The 17,660-nt window shown below is 52.0% G+C and overlaps 1 protein-coding gene across 1 annotated transcript in view; it reads left to right on the top strand.

Moving 5' to 3' along the window:
• Positions 1–1,190: 1,190 nt before the first annotated feature.
• Positions 1,191–17,660, top strand: part of NPAS1 (neuronal PAS domain protein 1) — a 73,458-nt gene continuing 56,988 nt past the window's right edge. Inside the window, exons 1-2 of the mRNA XM_026658824.2 lie at positions 1,191–1,282; positions 4,124–4,371. Of these exons, the coding sequence (XP_026514609.1) occupies positions 1,191–1,282; positions 4,124–4,371 (340 nt within the window). The remainder of the gene's footprint in view (positions 1,283–4,123; positions 4,372–17,660) is intronic.

Below are 17,660 nucleotides of genomic sequence, written 5' to 3'. Positions count from 1 at the left end.
TCGGTCGCTGTGTGTCTAGGTGGCGCTCGGCCCGACGGGGCCCTGATTTCAGGTGTTACTGTAATAATAGTAGTCTAAGATTATTAACCTCTCTGGCAGCTGTTCCCTGCACGATGCAGACCAATAAGTGAATGTGCTGGTCTGTACCCGCATCAGAGGGGACCCCAGAGTCAAAGAGGGGGGCGTTGCTCTGATCTCACGTAGAGGTGAGAGGTCCAGCGAGCCTGGTGGTCTCCCCCATTTATGCTAAGGAGAGATTGTGCCTGTCTCCATCGCTTATCCTTGAAGGATACACCTGCAATCTTAGCTTATGCCCAGCAGAGCAAGGAGCAATGGTCTCAAGTTGCAGTGGGGGAGGTTAGGTTGGATATTAGGAAACACTATTTCACTAGGAGGGTGGTGAAGCACTGGAATGGGTTCCCTAGGGAGGTGGTGGAATCTCCATCCTTAGAGGTTTTTAAGGCCCGGCTTGACAAAGCCCTGCCTGGGATGATTTAGTTGGGGTTGGTCCTGCTTTGAGCAGGGGGTTGGACTAGATATCTCCTGAGGTCCCTTCCAACCCTGATATTCTATGAGCAGGTGATCCACCGTTATCTAGGACCAAGCCTCCTGCCTGAGCAAAGACCAGGTCTGCATAGCAGACTTCCTTCAGGCAGGGGCATGAAGAGCTGGGATCTGTGACTGACAGTAGTGCCGGCAAATGCCCCTAGCGTAGATGCAGCTATCCTGGCAAACCAGGAGCACTCTGCAGTGCTAGTGTAGCTATAGCTGGCGTGAGTTATGGTAGCACCGAGTGAGAGACAGTCCCTGCCCCACAGACCTCACAATCTAAGGAGGGGCTTATTTTCCCCATAGAGGCATGGGAAACTGAGGCACAGAAAGGGACTCCCCCAGGGTCACTCTGCAGAGCTGGGACTAGAACCCTGGTCTCCCATGTCCCAGGCCTGTACTCTATTCACTAGGCCATACTGCCTCCCACAGGGGTCACCCTAGTCTCTCCTCTTCTTCATCATCCCCTAGCCCTTGGCAACAGGCGCTTCCTCTGTCTGTGCGTCGGCTCCCTGGTGGGGGGAAGAGAACTGACCCTCTCTCTCCTCTTGTTCTTGTAGGACGCCTGGCCCTTCTCCAGAGGCAGCCGCTCAGAGACTGCCTGAAGTCAGCCGATCTGGAGCACAGCGCCCCCAGTAAAGATGGCAGCCCCGTTCGGCAATGAGGTGAAGTGCGTTAGCGTAGAGTGGGACTTCTTGCAAGGACTGTTGGTTAAGAATCAGCCGGTGCCCTGGTAAGATGCTGAAGAGGATGGATTCTTTGCACATATATAGCCCCTTCCACCTGCGTGTCTGAAAACACTGTACAGGTGTGGGTTAATAAAGCCAGACAACCCCCTGGAGATGGTGGTGTCCTTGAGGGAAACTGAGGCCCAATGAGAAGTAACTGTCCCAAGTAACTCTCTTCCCAGATCTGGACTAGAACCCAGGAGTCCTGGCTCCTATTCCCCTATTCTAACCACTAGTCCTCATTCTCATCCCAGCCTGGGAATAGAACCCAGGAGTCCCTGCTTTAACCACTAGACACCACTTCCCTCTGCCCCTGAACTGGGAATAGAACCCAGGAGTCCTGGCCTCCAGTCCCGCCTATTCTAACCACTAGACCCCACTCTCCTTCCAGAGCTGGGAATAGACCCCAGAGGTCCTGACCTCAAATCCTCCTTGCTCAACTCACTAAACGCTTTCCCCCTAAGTTGGCAATGGAACCCAGGAGTCCTGGTTTCTAGCCCCCTGCTGTACCCCCTCCTGCTGCACCCTTTGCTCTTCCAGCCCCTCCCCACGGTGAGGATTTTCCCAGGCCCGCTTGCTGACAGTCTCTCATCCTGGGGTAGCAGGGACCAGCCTCCAAACGTCTGGCACTGAACCGAACTGTCGCTCTGACGCTTTTAAGGGTCTCCCCCACCCACACCCCCCACCAAATCTCTGAAGGGAGAAACCCTGGGGCTGAAACATCCCACACAAATGCAGCCCCCTCCATTCGGCCACCGGCGGGGCTCCCAGCTGGAGGCTGAGCTGGCCAGCAGCCAAGCATAGAGAGTTTTCCCCGGTGTCCTTGGGGACCCGTCGCTGAGGGTTGTGTCCTCATGGGGAGAGGACCCAGAACGCTCCATGGTTATTAGCCGTTCCGTGAGCCTAGACTTGACGCTAGACAAACAAGTCCCAGCAGCTCCCGGGGCGACTCATGGCCAGAATTGCATATTCCGCCTCATGGGACTAACTGGAAATGTGCCAGCGAGTGTCCCACCCGCTCCTGGGATCCCTGGTCTGATGCCACCAGCCCCACAGTGGGAGCCCCTTCCATTTAGGGATCCCCCCAGCCAGGCCTGGCAACTGCAGCTGTGCTCATGTCTAGAGCGGAGGGAAAATTTTCCAACAGACTTTTCATGGAGAAATGCATCTCTCTGTGCTTCGAAACGATCCATGAATTCGGGGCGCCAATAGCTTCAGCGGAGGGAAAAAGGTGGTTTTATTGCAAAAAACTTTTGTTTTAAAATGCCGTTTCAAATTCAGATCGGCCTTTAATAAAACAAACACGCAGCCACAGAAGAGGGTGGAAAACACCCAAATCAAAACAAAAAACTAAAATCCCCCCAAACAAGCGTGAAAAACACCCAAATTAAAAAAAAAATCCTCAAACAAACAAACAAACAAAAATCACAGAAAAAGGTGGAAAACGCCTGAAAACAGCTGACTCAAAACACAATCCTTTCAAAGTGACCAAAAAGTTGTAATTGTTTTGAAATTTCTTTCAAGTTTTTAATTCAACGCCAAACATTTTTGGGGGAAAAAACCATGCATTTGTTTCGGTGGAATCAAACCAAATGTTTTAAAATTTTATTTTATTTTTCGATTTGGTGCCTGATCTGCAAAACCCATTATTTGCTCAGCTCTGCAGCGGGCTGGGTGGTGGCAGAGATACCCCTCGCCCTGCGGTGACTGTCAGCTTGGGGCTTAAAACTGCAGTGTAGACATTCCCACTCGGGCTGAGTCCAGATGCTGAGACCCGCCCTGTTTTCTGGGTTTCGGAGCCCAGGCTCCGGCTCATGCAGGAACATCTCCACTGCTGTTTGAAGCCCCGTAGTGTGAACCTGAGTCAGTTGGGGGCTTGGAGGCTCAGTGCCAGGGGCTTGTTTTTTTGCAGTATAGATGCATCCTTGGTGCTTCAGAGAATACGTTCCCTCTTTGGCTGTGGATGGAAGGGGGGCTTAGTGGGTAGGGCTTCAGGAGACCAAAGTTCAATTCACTGCCCCTTGAGCGGGTTGCTTAGGCTGCCCCAGGCCTCAGTTTCCCCATCTGTAAAAGGAGGATACCCTTAAAGGGAGGTTGGGAAATCCATGAATCTGAAGGCATTCAGTGCTGGGGGTACCAGATGCAAAATTGTGATTTAAAAGAAAAAAAAGTGAGGGATTTTATTTTTAATTTGTTTTGAGGGGCCGGGTTGTCGGGCCGGAGGTCTGGAGTCCATAGAGCAGACACAGTCTGGGAAGCAGCAGGACCAGCCCATGCTCGGACCCCCTTGCCACGGTGTCTTGTCCAGAGCCAGATGCAAGGGTGGACTTCTGCTCCGGTGCCTGGGTGCTAGCAAATGAGAATGAGGGGACTAGTGTTTGGGGTGCTGGGTCTCTGTTCTCCACTCCAGCGTCAGACCCTCTGAGCATCCCATGGGCCAATAAATTCCTCATTTATCCCTTCTGCGCTCCCCAGAGGCCCTGCCAATTTAGTATCCCTCTGCACACATCCTGGAAGGCAAATTCTCTTTCCCAGCCCGCCACGTTCTAGCTACTGAGCACCAAGAGGTCTGGGCCCTTCCGAAAAATCAGGAGAAAAAAATTCATCGTGGCTCCAACCACAACGGAAAACGTTCCAAAGCAGCGTTGCATTGGGGGGCCAGGCTGGGTGGCTGCACATTGGGTGGGGGTTGGGGGGCGAGGGCAGTGGCAGTGCCCTCTATGGTGGCTGCGGGGGGACCAGTGTTGCCTGGTTGAGTCGGGAAGATGGCGGGTGGGGAGCAGCCCCCTGACCCCCAACCCTCGCGCTCTCTAACCCCGGTCTGTGTGTGCTCCCCCTTCCCCCAGTCTGCAGGCCCTGCGGAAGGAGAAGTCCCGCAATGCCGCCCGCTCCCGGCGCGGCAAGGAGAACTTCGAGTTCTATGAGCTGGCCAAGATGCTGCCCCTGCCCGGCGCCATCACCAGCCAGCTGGACAAAGCCTCCATCGTCCGCCTCACCATCAGTTACCTCAAGATGCGCGACTTTGCCAACCACGGCGACCCCCCGTGGAGGCTGCGGGCCGAAGGGAGCCCCCCGCCTGGCCCTGCCGGCAAAGGTAAGAGCTGAAAGCTGCGGGGAAGCAGAAGGATTAGGGCTCCCCCCCACTGTGCCCACCTGCAAGAACCCCCCCCCCTTAGTGATGAATGCTGGGAAAAAAAAACCAATGGATCATGAAGCAAAGAGGGATTATACTCCATTTATACTGACCCCCATCACAGTGGTATCTGACCCACACTCAACTCCCCGTGGGGCAAGGCAGGGCTGTTGACCTAGGGTGACCAACCCTAAAGGTGTGAAAATCACAGGTCGGACCCCGAAACATCATGAGATTGGCTGGCCCCAAGCCCATGAGATGGTGAATATTATCTTTTAAAATACTAATGGGGGTTTCTTGCCTGTCGTCTGTTCAACCCCCCCCCCCCGCCGCCCTGCCCCCCGTGCACCGGCGACACTTACTAGTGCCAGGGCTCACACTTTTATTAAGCTGATTCTCAGGCCCTGCGGCAGAAGTTCTCCCCCGCGCCTCTGCCCCAGAGAGTTTATAAGCTAAACAGACAAGGCGGGCAAAGGCCAAGAGGGGAAAACAGAACCCCAAGTTTGCCCATGATCAGACAGCAAGTCCATGGTCGAGCCGGCAACAGAATCCAGATCTCAGTCCAGTCCCCTAGTCACTGGCTCCGAAATATTACCCTAGAAGAGTCACTTCATTAGCTGCTAGCAGCAGTAGACTCTTATCCTCTGTGTGGACCAGCCACAGCAAATTCGGCCAGCTCCTGGGGGTTCCTGATATGTGCCCAGTGAGGGCATTGTGACTCCTCCATCTCCTCCCACCCCCAGCTCTCCCTGCCCTTGTCTTATCGAAGGGGCATCGGCTGCTCCATTCCGACACATGTGCGCGCTCCCTCGCACCCAGAGCGCACAGAAAATAGCATTGATTAGCCACGCAATAAATCACCATTTAAATAATGCAGCTTCCAAGTGTGTAATTAAGCAAATTAACTGCCTCGGAAGAATACAGGCTTCCAGCGATTTCTGATTACTGTCATTACCCGCGGGGTAGTTATCAGGCAAATAACATGTGTTCCCTGAAATAGGGATAAACATCTGCCTATTGTTACAGGGGAGCTGGGGAGACCAGCCCCATTGCTGTCCATTCCTCCCCTCCACCCCCGGGACATTCACGCACAGACGGATTCCGACACACAGTTTGCCTCTCCTTTGGCGTGCGGAGCCAAGATCTGTTGGGAGAGGAATTATGATAATGATGCGCTTGGCAAGAGGATGCCGGGTGCCTGAGAACTCGATCTGCTTTTGATATCGTTGCAGCTGGGCCTTAGGGGGGGGAAAGAGGTGGTGTGATGGGGAGTGGGGCCTAGGGGTTGTGAGGGGGGATCTGGATTCCTGGCTTCCGTTTCTGGGAGAGGAGTGCGGTTTAGGGGTTAGAGCCAGGGGGTAGGGAGGAGTATGAGTCAGGATCGCTGGGAGAGGGGGTATGAGCAAGGGTTTAGAGAAGGGTGGGGGCCTGGGAACCAGGACTCCTGGGTTCTATTCTCAGGTCTGACACTGCGTGACCTTGGACAAGGTTACGCTAGCTATAAAATGAGGATCCTAACCTGCCTCTTTGCTTCCACCTGCAAAGCACGCCAGGTGCCAAGCTATAGCTGCAAAGTTTTCCTTGCAGGCTATCATTTTGGGGGTAGGCCTACATTTGCGTCCTTTCTTGCATCAAAAGTGCCCTGCCTGTTATGAGTGGACCTCCACCTTTGCAGTAGGAAATACCCTCGCACTTTCAAATATCCTGGTGAACATTGCTTTGAAAAAAACCAAACAAAATAATCCTGATTTCCTGACACTGTGTGAGCTGGGGAGCGGATCAGAGCGTTGTCATTATTCCTGATAGATATACCTGAGGCGCGGGGTCACACAGTGAGTCGGGGTTAGAACCCAGGAGTCCTGGCTCTGAGCAGCGCTTGTTCCATTAGAATACAGGTGACCTAGGGGTCGAATCATGCCGAGACGCTGTTCTGGTACCCGAACTTCCTTTTGTTAGGACTCGCACACTGATGTGGCTTCGTATAGTTGTAATACTTATACAGCACTTTTCATCCGTGGATTTCAAAGCCTTCTTCAAAGGAAGTCTTCTGGCTCATTCTCCCCATGTCTGGGGAAATTGAGGCACGCAGGCAGGAGACGACCACAGCTAGTTGGGAATCTTTCAACTAAAACGCTTTTTTGTTGGAAAATACCAGTTGGTCAAAAGGGGACATTTCCGCGGGAAATTTTTGACAGACTTTTCTACTTGAAAAATGTTTGGAGGGGAAAAAAATTTCACAATTGTTTCGTTTTGACATATTTTCAGAATGATTTTCTGATTTTTCTGGTTCTCTCGTTCATAACTAGTTTTTGTTCAGACAGCTCAGCAAATCAGAATACTTTTTTTTAATGCCTGAAATCAAAAGGAAACGTTTCAATTGATCCCAACTGAAATTTTTTTTTTTAATTATTTTTTTTCGGTTCGTGAAAATTTTGACTTTTTGTCCCGATTTGCCGTGGGAAAACATTTTGATATCTCGCCCCCAGCTCTGGAAGAGACTTTACGCTGGCAGAGATGGGAATAGACCCCATCCTGAGTCTCAGGCCAGTAACCCACCCACTAGGCAACACTGTCTTTAAAATGTCCCTTTACTGCTCTCAGTCCATCTCTGAGCCTGTACAGAGAGGGCAGGGGGTTCCTGCTTCTTCCTACCCCCCGTCAGCTGGGATAGGGGAGTTATTGCTGACCTCTTTGGGGGTTGCCATGACAGCATCACCTGGGCTCTTGTATGCCCAAAGATGAGGAGGGAAACTCGGCTGCCCTTAGTGGGACTAGGGGAGACGGCTGATAGAAATCATAGTTCTAGGTCATAGAATATCAGGGTTGGAAGGGACTTCAGGAAGTCATCTAGTCCAACCCCTTGCTCAAAGCAGGACCAATCCCCAAATGGACCCCTCAAGGATTAAACTCACAACCCTGGGTTTAGCAGGCCAATGCTCAAACCACTGAGCTATCCCTCCTCACAAAAGCATTTAGCTACCGAAGGGAGTCAGGCATGTAAATACCATGCAGGATCTGGGTCCTTGTCACCACTGGATGTAGCGATGTCTGTATGTTTGAGTGGGAGATCCACATGGGATATAACAGAACTCCACGTCCCTCCTCCTTCCTGGGCTCAATTTCCTTCCTCCTACAGGCACCGGATCATCTCTCAGGACCCTGGATTTGGCAATTGCTCTGGTCCTAAAGTAATGCAACCCCCTCCCCATTCTCAAATAAAGCTGTTGGCCTGCACCATTTCTAGTGCTAATTAGCATCTTTGACCCGGGGCCAATTTCCTAATCAATTGCATTAGTGAAATTAGCAGCATTTATGCTGACAGCAAAAGTCTTCCAGGCTTAACCAGGGAAAATATTAAGGTCACATTGATTAATAATCAGCAGTTTATTAAACATCTGCAGAGAGCCCAATTGCTCAAATTGCTCCTAATTTGACAGCAAAGGCAGTCTGATTTCCCTGAGTCATCCAGCCGCCCAAAGCGGAGTTGAATTCTCTAAAGAAAAAGCCAGCAAGATGCTGCCAGTTTTTGGGGTGGATCTCTGAGGTTTGAAAAGGGGCCCGCTGGCTCCAAGACCGATTTCTGTTGTTTTGATGGGGGCTGGGAGTCAGGGCTCTGGGGGTCTGTTCTGACATCTGGGAGGGGAGTGGGGTCTAGTGGGTTTACAACAGTCGGGGCCTGGGTGTCTGGACTGCAGGGTTCTGGTCTCAGATCTGCGGGAGGGTGGAGAGTTGTCCTTTGCTGTAACCACTAGATGAGGAGTCAGATTTCACGGGCTAAGATTTTCAGACCTGGCTAGAGATTTTGAGATGCTTTTAAAAGTGTGTGTGTGGGGGGCTGATTTTCAGAAAATGTTGATCACTTGCCCTCTGAAAATCAGCCCCTTCCAGTTACGCAGCTTGAGACCCCTTAAAAGCGAGGCCCCCAAAAGGAATAAAAAGTGAGGTTCAAGAAGTGAGGTTTTTTTTACCCACGAAAGCTTATGCCCAAATAAATCTGTTAGTCTTTAAGGTGCCACCGGACTCCTTGTTGTCTTTGTGGATACAGACTAACACGGCTACCCCCTGATACTTGCCAAAATGAATAGTCACTTTGGAAAACATTGGCCCCTGGGTAAAGCATGACTGGCTCTTGTGTGTGCATGCGCCGGTGCCCTCTGCTGGATGGGATCAGAACTGCTCACCTGTGTGTCATAGACCCCTATACTGATAACAGCTAGTGGCGATTCTCCTTTAGTTCAACTGGCGGGGTCTGGGCTTGTGAAGCCGTGAGATCTGAGTGCTAGTCCAGCCTTGATGTTCTGAGTGGTCACGTTGTACTTACCACGGTGACTTGCAGGTACTTGTAAAGCACCAGTGGTCTGCTGAAATGCAGCGATGCGGAGAGGTCTGTGTTGTACCGTTTAGTCTGAATAATTTATTTATTGAAAGTGGCTGGGGAGGCGGTAGGACAGAGATTGTGTCTGTCTACTTTAGCCCCCATCACCTCACCACAGCATCTGAGCATCTTGCGTTCTTTAACCTCACAGCGCCTCTGGGAGGCAGGGCAGAGCTATTATCTCAATGTACAGATGGGGAAACTGAGGCAACGAGCAGCATAGTGACTTACCCAAGGTCACACGGGCAATCTGTGGTGGAGCAGGGGATTGAACTCACCTCTCTCAAATCCTACAGTAGCACCCTAAAGACTGGGCAATCCTTCCTAGCCAGACCGTACTTGATCTCAGACGCTAAACTGACCTGAGCCTGGCTAGTACTTGGATGGGAGACCACTTGGGAATGCCAGGTGCTGTATACAGGCTTTCTTTCTGGACCATCCTTCCTCTTAACTGAGGACATTTGGCCTCTGTTAATGCAGTCTTGCTGTGGGCCTTAAAGGTAGGAAGAAGTGTGGCCTACTGAGAGGCTGGGGACTCAGGACACCTGGGTTCTGTTCCCAGTTCTGCCACTGGCCTGCAAGTCGCTTCCCCTCTCCGTGCCTCAGTTTCCCCAGCTGTAAAATGGGTAGAATACCGTCCTCCTTTGCAAAGCACTTTGAGATCAACAGATGAAAAGAGCTAGATAGTATTTACTAGTCACTAATTTCAAGCCCACATTTACATCTGTGGAACTCATGGCCACAAGGGAAGTTAGTGGCTCAGCAGGAATTGGAAAAGGATTTCAAGGGGGTAATCAGAAGATTCTGAGTTAAACGCCAAGGGTCAAAGGGGGGAAAATAACCCAAGGGCACAATTCACTGTTGCTCTGCCCTTTGCATGGTGCTTTCCACAAGTGCAAAAGTGGGCATGAAAGGCTCCTGCTTTGCACTGCTGTAGAGGACCACCCAAAGCACAAGGCAATGACAAATTGGGGCCCCAAATGCGTAGGAAGGGCTATAAATCCTCATGCTCCAGGGAGGCACCTACCAAGTGTTGAGGGTCAGGAAGATAGTGTCCGTGGAGGCAAGTTACCCCATCACTACAGCGGATTTTGCGGCTTGCTATAAAGCCACTGATAGTGGCCGTTGTCAGAGATGGGATACGGGACTAGATTGGTCTGATTCAGTCTGGCTAATTGTTATGTTCCCTGCTGTGTTGGAAACCGAACTGGGATAACCAGAAAGTGAAACTGACTACAGACAAAGTGAAACTGACTAGCTTTAATGTACTTGTCTTGGGGGGCGGGGCGGGGAAAGGTGTGTGTTTAGGGGGAATAGATAAATGCTTCTGACTCATTTCTCCTTCTAGTCCGGCAGACAAAGGCTGACTGAGATCCAGTGATTAGAAGCTAAAATGAGACACATTCAGGCTGGAAATAAGATGCACATTTTTAACCGTGAGGGGAAATTAACCATTGGAAGCAACTGACCCAGAGGTGGGGTGGAATCTCCATCGCTTGGAGTCGAGATTGGACGTCTCTTTTCTACAAACCATGCTCCGGCTCGCCCACCAGATAGGGGCTGGATGCAGGAACGGCTGGGCGGGATTCTTCAGCTTGGGTTATTATGCAGGAAGCCAGCTTTATCCCCAGCCAGCAGTGGGGCAGAGCTGGAGCAGGGGAGACAGCAGAGGCCTCACAAGCAGCAGAGCCCAACCCCTCCCAGGGAACAAGCCACCTCTCTCCCTTTTGCTTAACAGCCAGGCTTGGTGGCCACAGGCTTTCTGCATTTTGTGGGCATTGGAGGGGATGGGAGGCCTCTGGCCGAAAGCAGAATAGTGGCTGCCCAGCCTGGCTTGGGGAAATTGTTCCTTGAGTAGGGAGCAGCCCCGGGGGAGGCTGATAGACCGAGTGTTGAAGCCGCATCACTGGTGGAGTGGAGGGAAGAACACGATAGGAGTCCAGGAAAGATAACTGGGGAGGGGGCAAAGACATGCAGAGCCTTGCAGGGGAGCATGTATTTCCTGCACCCCAATTGGCACAGACCACCCCAAAGTCCTTGGGGGTTGCCTCAGGGGAGAGGTTCAGAACTGGCTCAACCAAAGCAATGTGTTGACCCACGCTACACCCCTAGGTCGGGCAGGGTCCCGGAGAGCCATGGCCCCGGCGGGTGCTGACCTCTCAGTGAGGATTAACGGCTGCTCAGCTGTCAGGGAAGGGGAGGCTGGCCAGAGCTGCCTTCTGCCCTGAGCTTGTAGGAGGGTGAAATCATGTTTTCTTTTCCCTCCCAGGCTTAAAAAAAACCCAACCCCATTGCTGGTTGCCTTGTAAAGGTGAATTGTGGAGGCCTGGCCCAGATCCAGCCACAATTACCAGCCTCTCAATCTAATTGACCCAGATTGTCCCCGCCGCTTGATGCAAGATATGCCTCCCTCCCCACCCCCAGCGTCTCCAGAGCAAGAATCATGTCTGCATCTCCCAAGTGGGAACGGGGGGGGGTGCGGGAAGAGCCTGTTCTAGAAGCACAAGATGCAAAGCCCCTGGGACTGATTCACCTTGCGTCATCTGCACCAGGGCAACAGGAGAGCAAATCGGTGCCATTCTGATCTAGGCGTGCGTTGCAGTGGTGCAAAGGACGGCGCAAGGTGTTGGAGCACTGGAGAATCCAGAGGGGGGCCCCCTGAATGCAGGGCACCAGAGGATGGCGTGCACGACGCTAAAGGATACAGGCAGTGCCCTCTTCCTCTTCTGGGGGTGCAGGGTGCTGGAGGAAAGGGGTGCAAGATGTTGAACACTGAGGTCTCTCTCCCCCCTGGGGTGCAGGGTGCTGCAGAATCCAGGCTTCCACATCTATAGAATATAGAGGCCACACAACAAGCATTTGCTGGGATGCTTTAACACTCTGACACACACATGCCTGCCCCTTGTCTCCACAGACAACAGCTGTCCTGGGAGTATTCTAAGTAGATCTCGGGAAAAAATTTCAACCAAACTTTTTTCAGTTAAAAAAAAAAAACAAAAGGCAGGTTCAGTGAAACCGGAACATTTTGTGAATTCTTGCCGGTTTCGCCTAATTGTTTCCCTTGAAAGAAAACCCTAAACCAACCAATCCAAACTTTTTTTGCTTTTGTTAAAAAAAAACAAAGAAACAAAGAAACCCCTCCCTCTAACTTTATTAGCAAATCAAAAATGTTTCTAAAAACAGTCAAAATGTTTCGTTCCACCTGAAACAATTTTTTTTTTTACTTTTCAATTTGCTGAAAATGTTGAAAATTTTCATTTTCGATCCAGAAGGTTTTTTTGTTTTGTTTTTTTGGAACCCAAAACCCAGTTATTGGCCCAGCTCTGATTACAAGCGCTGGATAGGGAGGAGGCTGTTAGGGGACGTCCAGCTGCCACGATCCTTCTGCTGATCTCCTGTGATGGGCTCGGCTCACAATACAATTTGGAGGCGTGGCGCAGGGAGCGAGTTCAAGTGAAAACTGGCTGAGGGCGTCTCCTGGGGCCAGGACAGCTGACCACTCGTCCCACTCTCATTGCTGCTGTTTTGCCAAGAGTTTGGGAGCATGATTTTAAGGCTATTTACCCATTTGATCTTCTCCCTGCAATGCTTTTTATTTGTGCTGAGTTAGGAACATGCGAACTACCAGGCTGGATCAGAGTGAGGCCCATCTAGCCTGGTTTCCTGTCTCCGACAGTGGTCTGTGCCAGATGCTTCAGAGGAAGGGGTACGAACCCCACAATTGCAGGTTTTGGATAAAGCTGCCCCCACGTTTCTAGATGCAGAGATTCCAAGGCCAGAAGGGACCGTTGTGATCATCTGCTCTGACCCCCGGCATAACCCAGGCCGGTAGGGTGACCAGACAGCAAGTGTGAAAAATCGGGACAGGGGGTGGGGGGTAATAGGAGTCTATATAAGAAAAAGACCCAAAAATCGGGACTGTCCCTATAAAATCGGGACATCTGGTCACCCTACAGGCCGGAGAACTGCCCCACAATCATTCCTAAAGCAGTTTCTTTAGGAACATATCCCACCTTCAATTAAAAATTGCTAGTGATGGAGGATCCAACGATTAATTACTCTCACTGTTAAAAATTTACACCTTCTCAAGGGTCATGGTGGATTCTCCGTCCCTGGCGGTTTTTAAATCAAGATGGGACGTGTTTATAAACGAACGTGTTTCGTTCAAACAAGAGTTAATTCAGGGCATTTCTCTGGCCTGTATTAGACACGAGGTCAGACCAGAGGATTGCAGTGGTCCCTTCTGGCCGTGTAATTTACGATTTACATTAGGTCTCACCCTAATCTCTAATAGAGATTGATTTAAGCCCTGATACAGGATGTTTAATTAATAGCCCTTCCAAGACTGTTGTTAACATGAATTTTTGTCACTCCAAATATTGTTGCTCTCTGTAGAAACATGCAGTTCTGGGAGGGGAGGGGTCTAAGGGTTGGAGCAGGGAGGACGGGGATTCAGGACTCCTGGGTTCTGTTCCTACCTCTGTCAGTGAGAGGTGGAGTGGAGCTAGTCCCCTAGAGGTGAGCGGCTCTTCATTCTCCAAGCCTCCCGGCCTCCTCTTTCCCAGGTGCACGTTGAAACCTTCCGCCTTCCCTGTTAGGTTTCCAAGGAGGGTGACTTCAGTTTCTCTTGCTGTTTCCACTGGGTAGTGCTCGCCCTAAGGGATCACCCTGTAGAAACTCCCCTGAGTTCTGAGCTCCGCTGCATCCCACTGAACCTGCCTGATCTGGGTTATGGCGGCAGCTAAGGTTTTGTCACTTACCCATGGCATGGTAAATATCGTCCCTGATCCCGTGGGTCACTGCTGCCCAGCTGGCTGAGGTCAGTGTTCTCAGAACACCTGCTCCCTTCTTTCGGAAAGACAAGCGGCGTTTCTACCATCCATCCCATCCGGAAGGGTCCCCGAGTGCTTTCTAGACCGACTCTCCCTTTGCTATTGTAAAGGGGAGGGCTGGAGGGCTGCGGCGGGCAGGACTCCTGGGTCCTATCCCCGTTTCTGGGACGGATGACAGTAGCTAGAGCAGCCAGGCACTGGGGGTCAGGACTCCTGGGTCCTATGCAATCTCTGGGGGAGATTAAAGTTGGGTGGCATGGTTCTGTCCCTGGCTCTGGGAGGGGAGTGTAGTCTAATGGTTAGAGCAGTGGACTGGGAATTTTCCGTATTCCAAATTTATTGAGGAGCAATTGGCAAGTAGGGGCCACAGTCATCGAATTCTTCGCTTTAATGGTGTCGTTGTGCACGAGAAGGAAGCCGGGGTGGGGGTTGCGGGGGCGGACTGCGCAGTGGCTAATGGGCTACACATCTGTGAATCATCTTTACAATCAGAGCGACGGGATAATTAGCCGGAGCTGAATGGCAGGGATGGGATCTACCGGCCCTTTGGCCAGGCAGGATTTGCAACGGGAGATTCCTGTTCCGCCAAGGAGCACAGAACCAGGTGTGGATTCACCAGTGCTTCCCCTGGTGGGTGGGGAGCAGCTGGGTTGGCTTTCAGGTTGGGATTCTCCCAAAGCAGCCCTTCTTCTAGATGGAGATCTCGCTGCTCCCTGCTGGAAGGCATTTGCCTCTGGGGTGGAGCGTGGAAAGCAAGGAGCTGTTTTTAACAGCTGGGCATGTGGCAATTTAGGACAGCGAGGACTGCCTGAGAGAGAAACAGGGAGGCAAACTGCACTTTGGACATGACCCTGGGGCTCTTTCAAATGGACTGTGGGCCTTGGTTTTATACCTAGACCCATGCTGTGGCATTGGGATCAGTGCTGGCTGCCAAGGGAGAGCGCCCACTACTGAACCCTAGGGCTGCACTGGGGAATTGGGGTCAGCTCTGACTGCGATGGGGGAGCACCCCCTGCTGAGCCCTCACCCCTCTCCTGGTAGCACAAAGTGCCCCTAGCACCATACTGGGGCTTTGGGGTCAGCACTGGCTTGGAAAAGAAAGTGGCTTCTATTGGATCACTTGCACGGCTCCCTGCAGAATCCTGGGTTTTAACTTGGATGTCTCCCCTCTAAGAACTTGCCAACGGGTGTGAGTGAGATAAGATGGTTGGCGGAGGGCAGGCACTGGGGTGAGTTGGTTACAGCAGCTCACGGGAGCTGGTGTCACACTACGGAAAGTCGATCCGGACAGCAATATATACTTGCCCCCAAGAGTTTCATTTGGGTGGGTCAGTCCTTGAGGAAGGGAAGGGAGCGTGAAGACAGTTGGACGATGCCTTGGTAAAGCAGGAGAGGGTGCTAAGGCATGATGGTACAATTCATCTCTCCAGAGCCTAATTCAAAGGCCCCTTTCAGCACTCTGGCCATGTTATTGGGACCTTAAAGCAACCATAAATGACACTCACCCCACAGTGGAGATGCTAATCAGCCCTGTAGAGGCTAAGGCAGAAGGGACCATTCTGATCACGTAGGCCAGTGGTTCTCAAACTATGGTACTGGTGACCCCTTTCACACAGCAAGCCTCTGAGTGCGACCCCCCTTATAAATTAAAAACACTTGTTTCTATATTTAACACCATTATAAATGCTGGCGGTAAAGCGGGGTTTGGGGTGGAGGCTGACAGCTCGCGACCCCCCCATGTAAAACCTCATGACCCCCTGAGGAGTCCTGACCCCCAGTTTGAGAACCCCTGACATAGTCTGACCTGCGTAACCCAGTGATCCCTGCATCCAGCCCAGATCTTGTGTGGATCCCTTTAGAAAGAGACCTCTGCTGTCGCTGGAGATGCCGAGTGATGGAGCAGCCACCCTGACCCTGGGGCATTTGTTCCAATGATTACTCCCCCGCCCCGTTAAAACGTGCACCCCTGTTTCCAGTCTGCATTTGGCCAGCTTCAACCCCCAGTCATCAGCTCTCCTTCTGCCTTTGTCCGCTCAGTTAAGAGCCCTCCGTTGTCAGAAATCTCCAGGCGTAGGTGCTTGTGGCCCACAATCAAGTTGCCTTCTCTTGGCTAAACTAACCAGGCCGAGTTTGCGTGAGGCAGATTTTCTGGTCCTCTTGCCTGCGGAGCCGGGAGGCGTGATCCTCGTGCTCTGAATGCACGGCTGGCTGAGTGGATCGAAGCATTCAATGGATAAAAATATCTCGTATTGTTCAGCAGACACCAGCGAGCTCTTCCTCAGCCAACAGCTGCACCCTGAATAGGGGGCTGGCTGGCTCAGGAGATCGGTGGCGACATGGAGAGGGGCCCAGCTAGTTTGCAACAGGGTCGGTCTGTTGCTGAGAGCTGTGGCTGTTTTGGTGGCCTGAGTGAAGTGAATTTGAGGGGGGTTCTCAGCAGGACAGTAAAATCTGCCACTGCGGTTGGCATTAATAGCTGGCCCCCTTGTCCGGTAGCTTCAGCAGTGAAACCATTAAGGACCGGGGCGTGGGCAGTCGTGCCTAGTGGTTGGAGCCGGAGTCAGTAGCCAGGTGTCAGAGCCAGGGTTGCAGCTGGAGTCAGGAACCAGGAGTGGGAGACCAGGGGTGAGAGGCCTGGGTCAGAGCCAAAGTCAGGGGTCAGAACCGGGTTACCTGGAGTGAGCCATGACGGGCAAGGCTGAATCCCAGGCAGGAGGAGGGCTGGGAACAAGTAGGCGTAGGCGAATGCTTTGAGTAGCCTGCTGGCGCTGCTGATCCCAAGAGCGGGTTTGCTAGGCCCCTCAGCCAGTCGGGCAGCTGGGCCAGCCAGGCAGCTGAAATGGGCCCAGCGGTGCCTCGTTAAGCGAGCCGGTAAGCAGGCCAGCTGTGGGTCCTTAACCCGGTATTAAAAGGGTCACCGAGCCGGGCCTGCATTTTCGCCCCTGCGGCCCAGCGTGCTGCTTCCAAATCCCAAGGAAATCAAAAGACGCTGGAATGCTGCCGCCCATATGCTGGATCCGCTCTGTGGATACGTCAGTTTTAAGGCTATCGAAGAGATCGTTAGATCTTCTCATCTGACCTCCCGCATAACACAAGCCACAGAGTTTCACCCTGTGACCTTTGCAGTGAGCCCAGCAGCTTGGGTCGGACTAAAGCGTATTCCAGAAAGACAGCCGGTCTGGATCTGGAGCCATCAAAAGACGGAGAAATCCCCCACACACACTTCCCTTGGGTGTTAGTTCCTATGGATAACCGTCCTCACTGTTAAAATTAGGGGTCTTTTTTACTAGTTTGAATTTGCCCGGCTTTAGCTTCCAGCCGTTGGTTCTTTTTCTGCTAGATTACAGATCCCATGAGTACCTGGGATCTGTTCCCCGTGAAGCTACTGAGACGCCGTAATCAAGTTGCCTTTGGATCCCCTTGTTGATTTGAGCTCTGTCACTCCCTGGCATTTTTCCACAGCCTTTTAAAAACGTGGACGCCAGAACTGGATTCCAGCATCGGTCTTACCCATGCCATAGACAGAGGGAAAAGACCTCCTTGCTCCTACCGACTTCTCCCCTATTTGTTCAGACATCCAAGCTTCGCCTTAGCCCTTTTTTGCCACAGCATCACACTGGGACCTCCTGATTGTTGCTTATCCTTTTCAGAGTCTCTGCTTTCCAGGGCCCGTTCTCCAGGGACAGCCTTTGTTCCTAGAAGTAGCACCTTACCTGGAGGACGCCCAGGAGCCAGCGCTGGCATATCTGGCTGCTTTTTACAAGCACTGAACTCTGCTGTGAAGGAGAAGCGACCTGCTTTATCAGCAGCCCCAGACGGGGTCCAATCTGTGATACCCCAGCTGTGGAGTTCAGGCTTGTGAGACCTGGGGTTTATTTCCGGCTCTGCCGCTGAGCTGCTGACCTTGGGCAAGTCACTTCACTGCCCCATGCCTCAGTTTCCCTGTCTATAAAATGGGGATAATGCTGCTGGCCTCCTTTGTAAAGTGCTTTGAGATCTGCTGGTGAAAAGTGCACTGTAAGAGCTCGGGTTATCCTATGTGT

The sequence above is a fragment of the Terrapene carolina genome, unplaced genomic scaffold, assembly GCF_002925995.2.
Source record: "Terrapene carolina triunguis isolate 2854851 unplaced genomic scaffold, T_m_triunguis-2.0 Scaffold517, whole genome shotgun sequence".
In the NCBI taxonomy this organism is placed as follows: domain Eukaryota; kingdom Metazoa; phylum Chordata; order Testudines; family Emydidae; genus Terrapene; species Terrapene triunguis.
The sequence above is the reverse complement of the archived record's forward strand: the minus strand, read 5'-3'. Positions and strand labels throughout refer to the sequence as shown.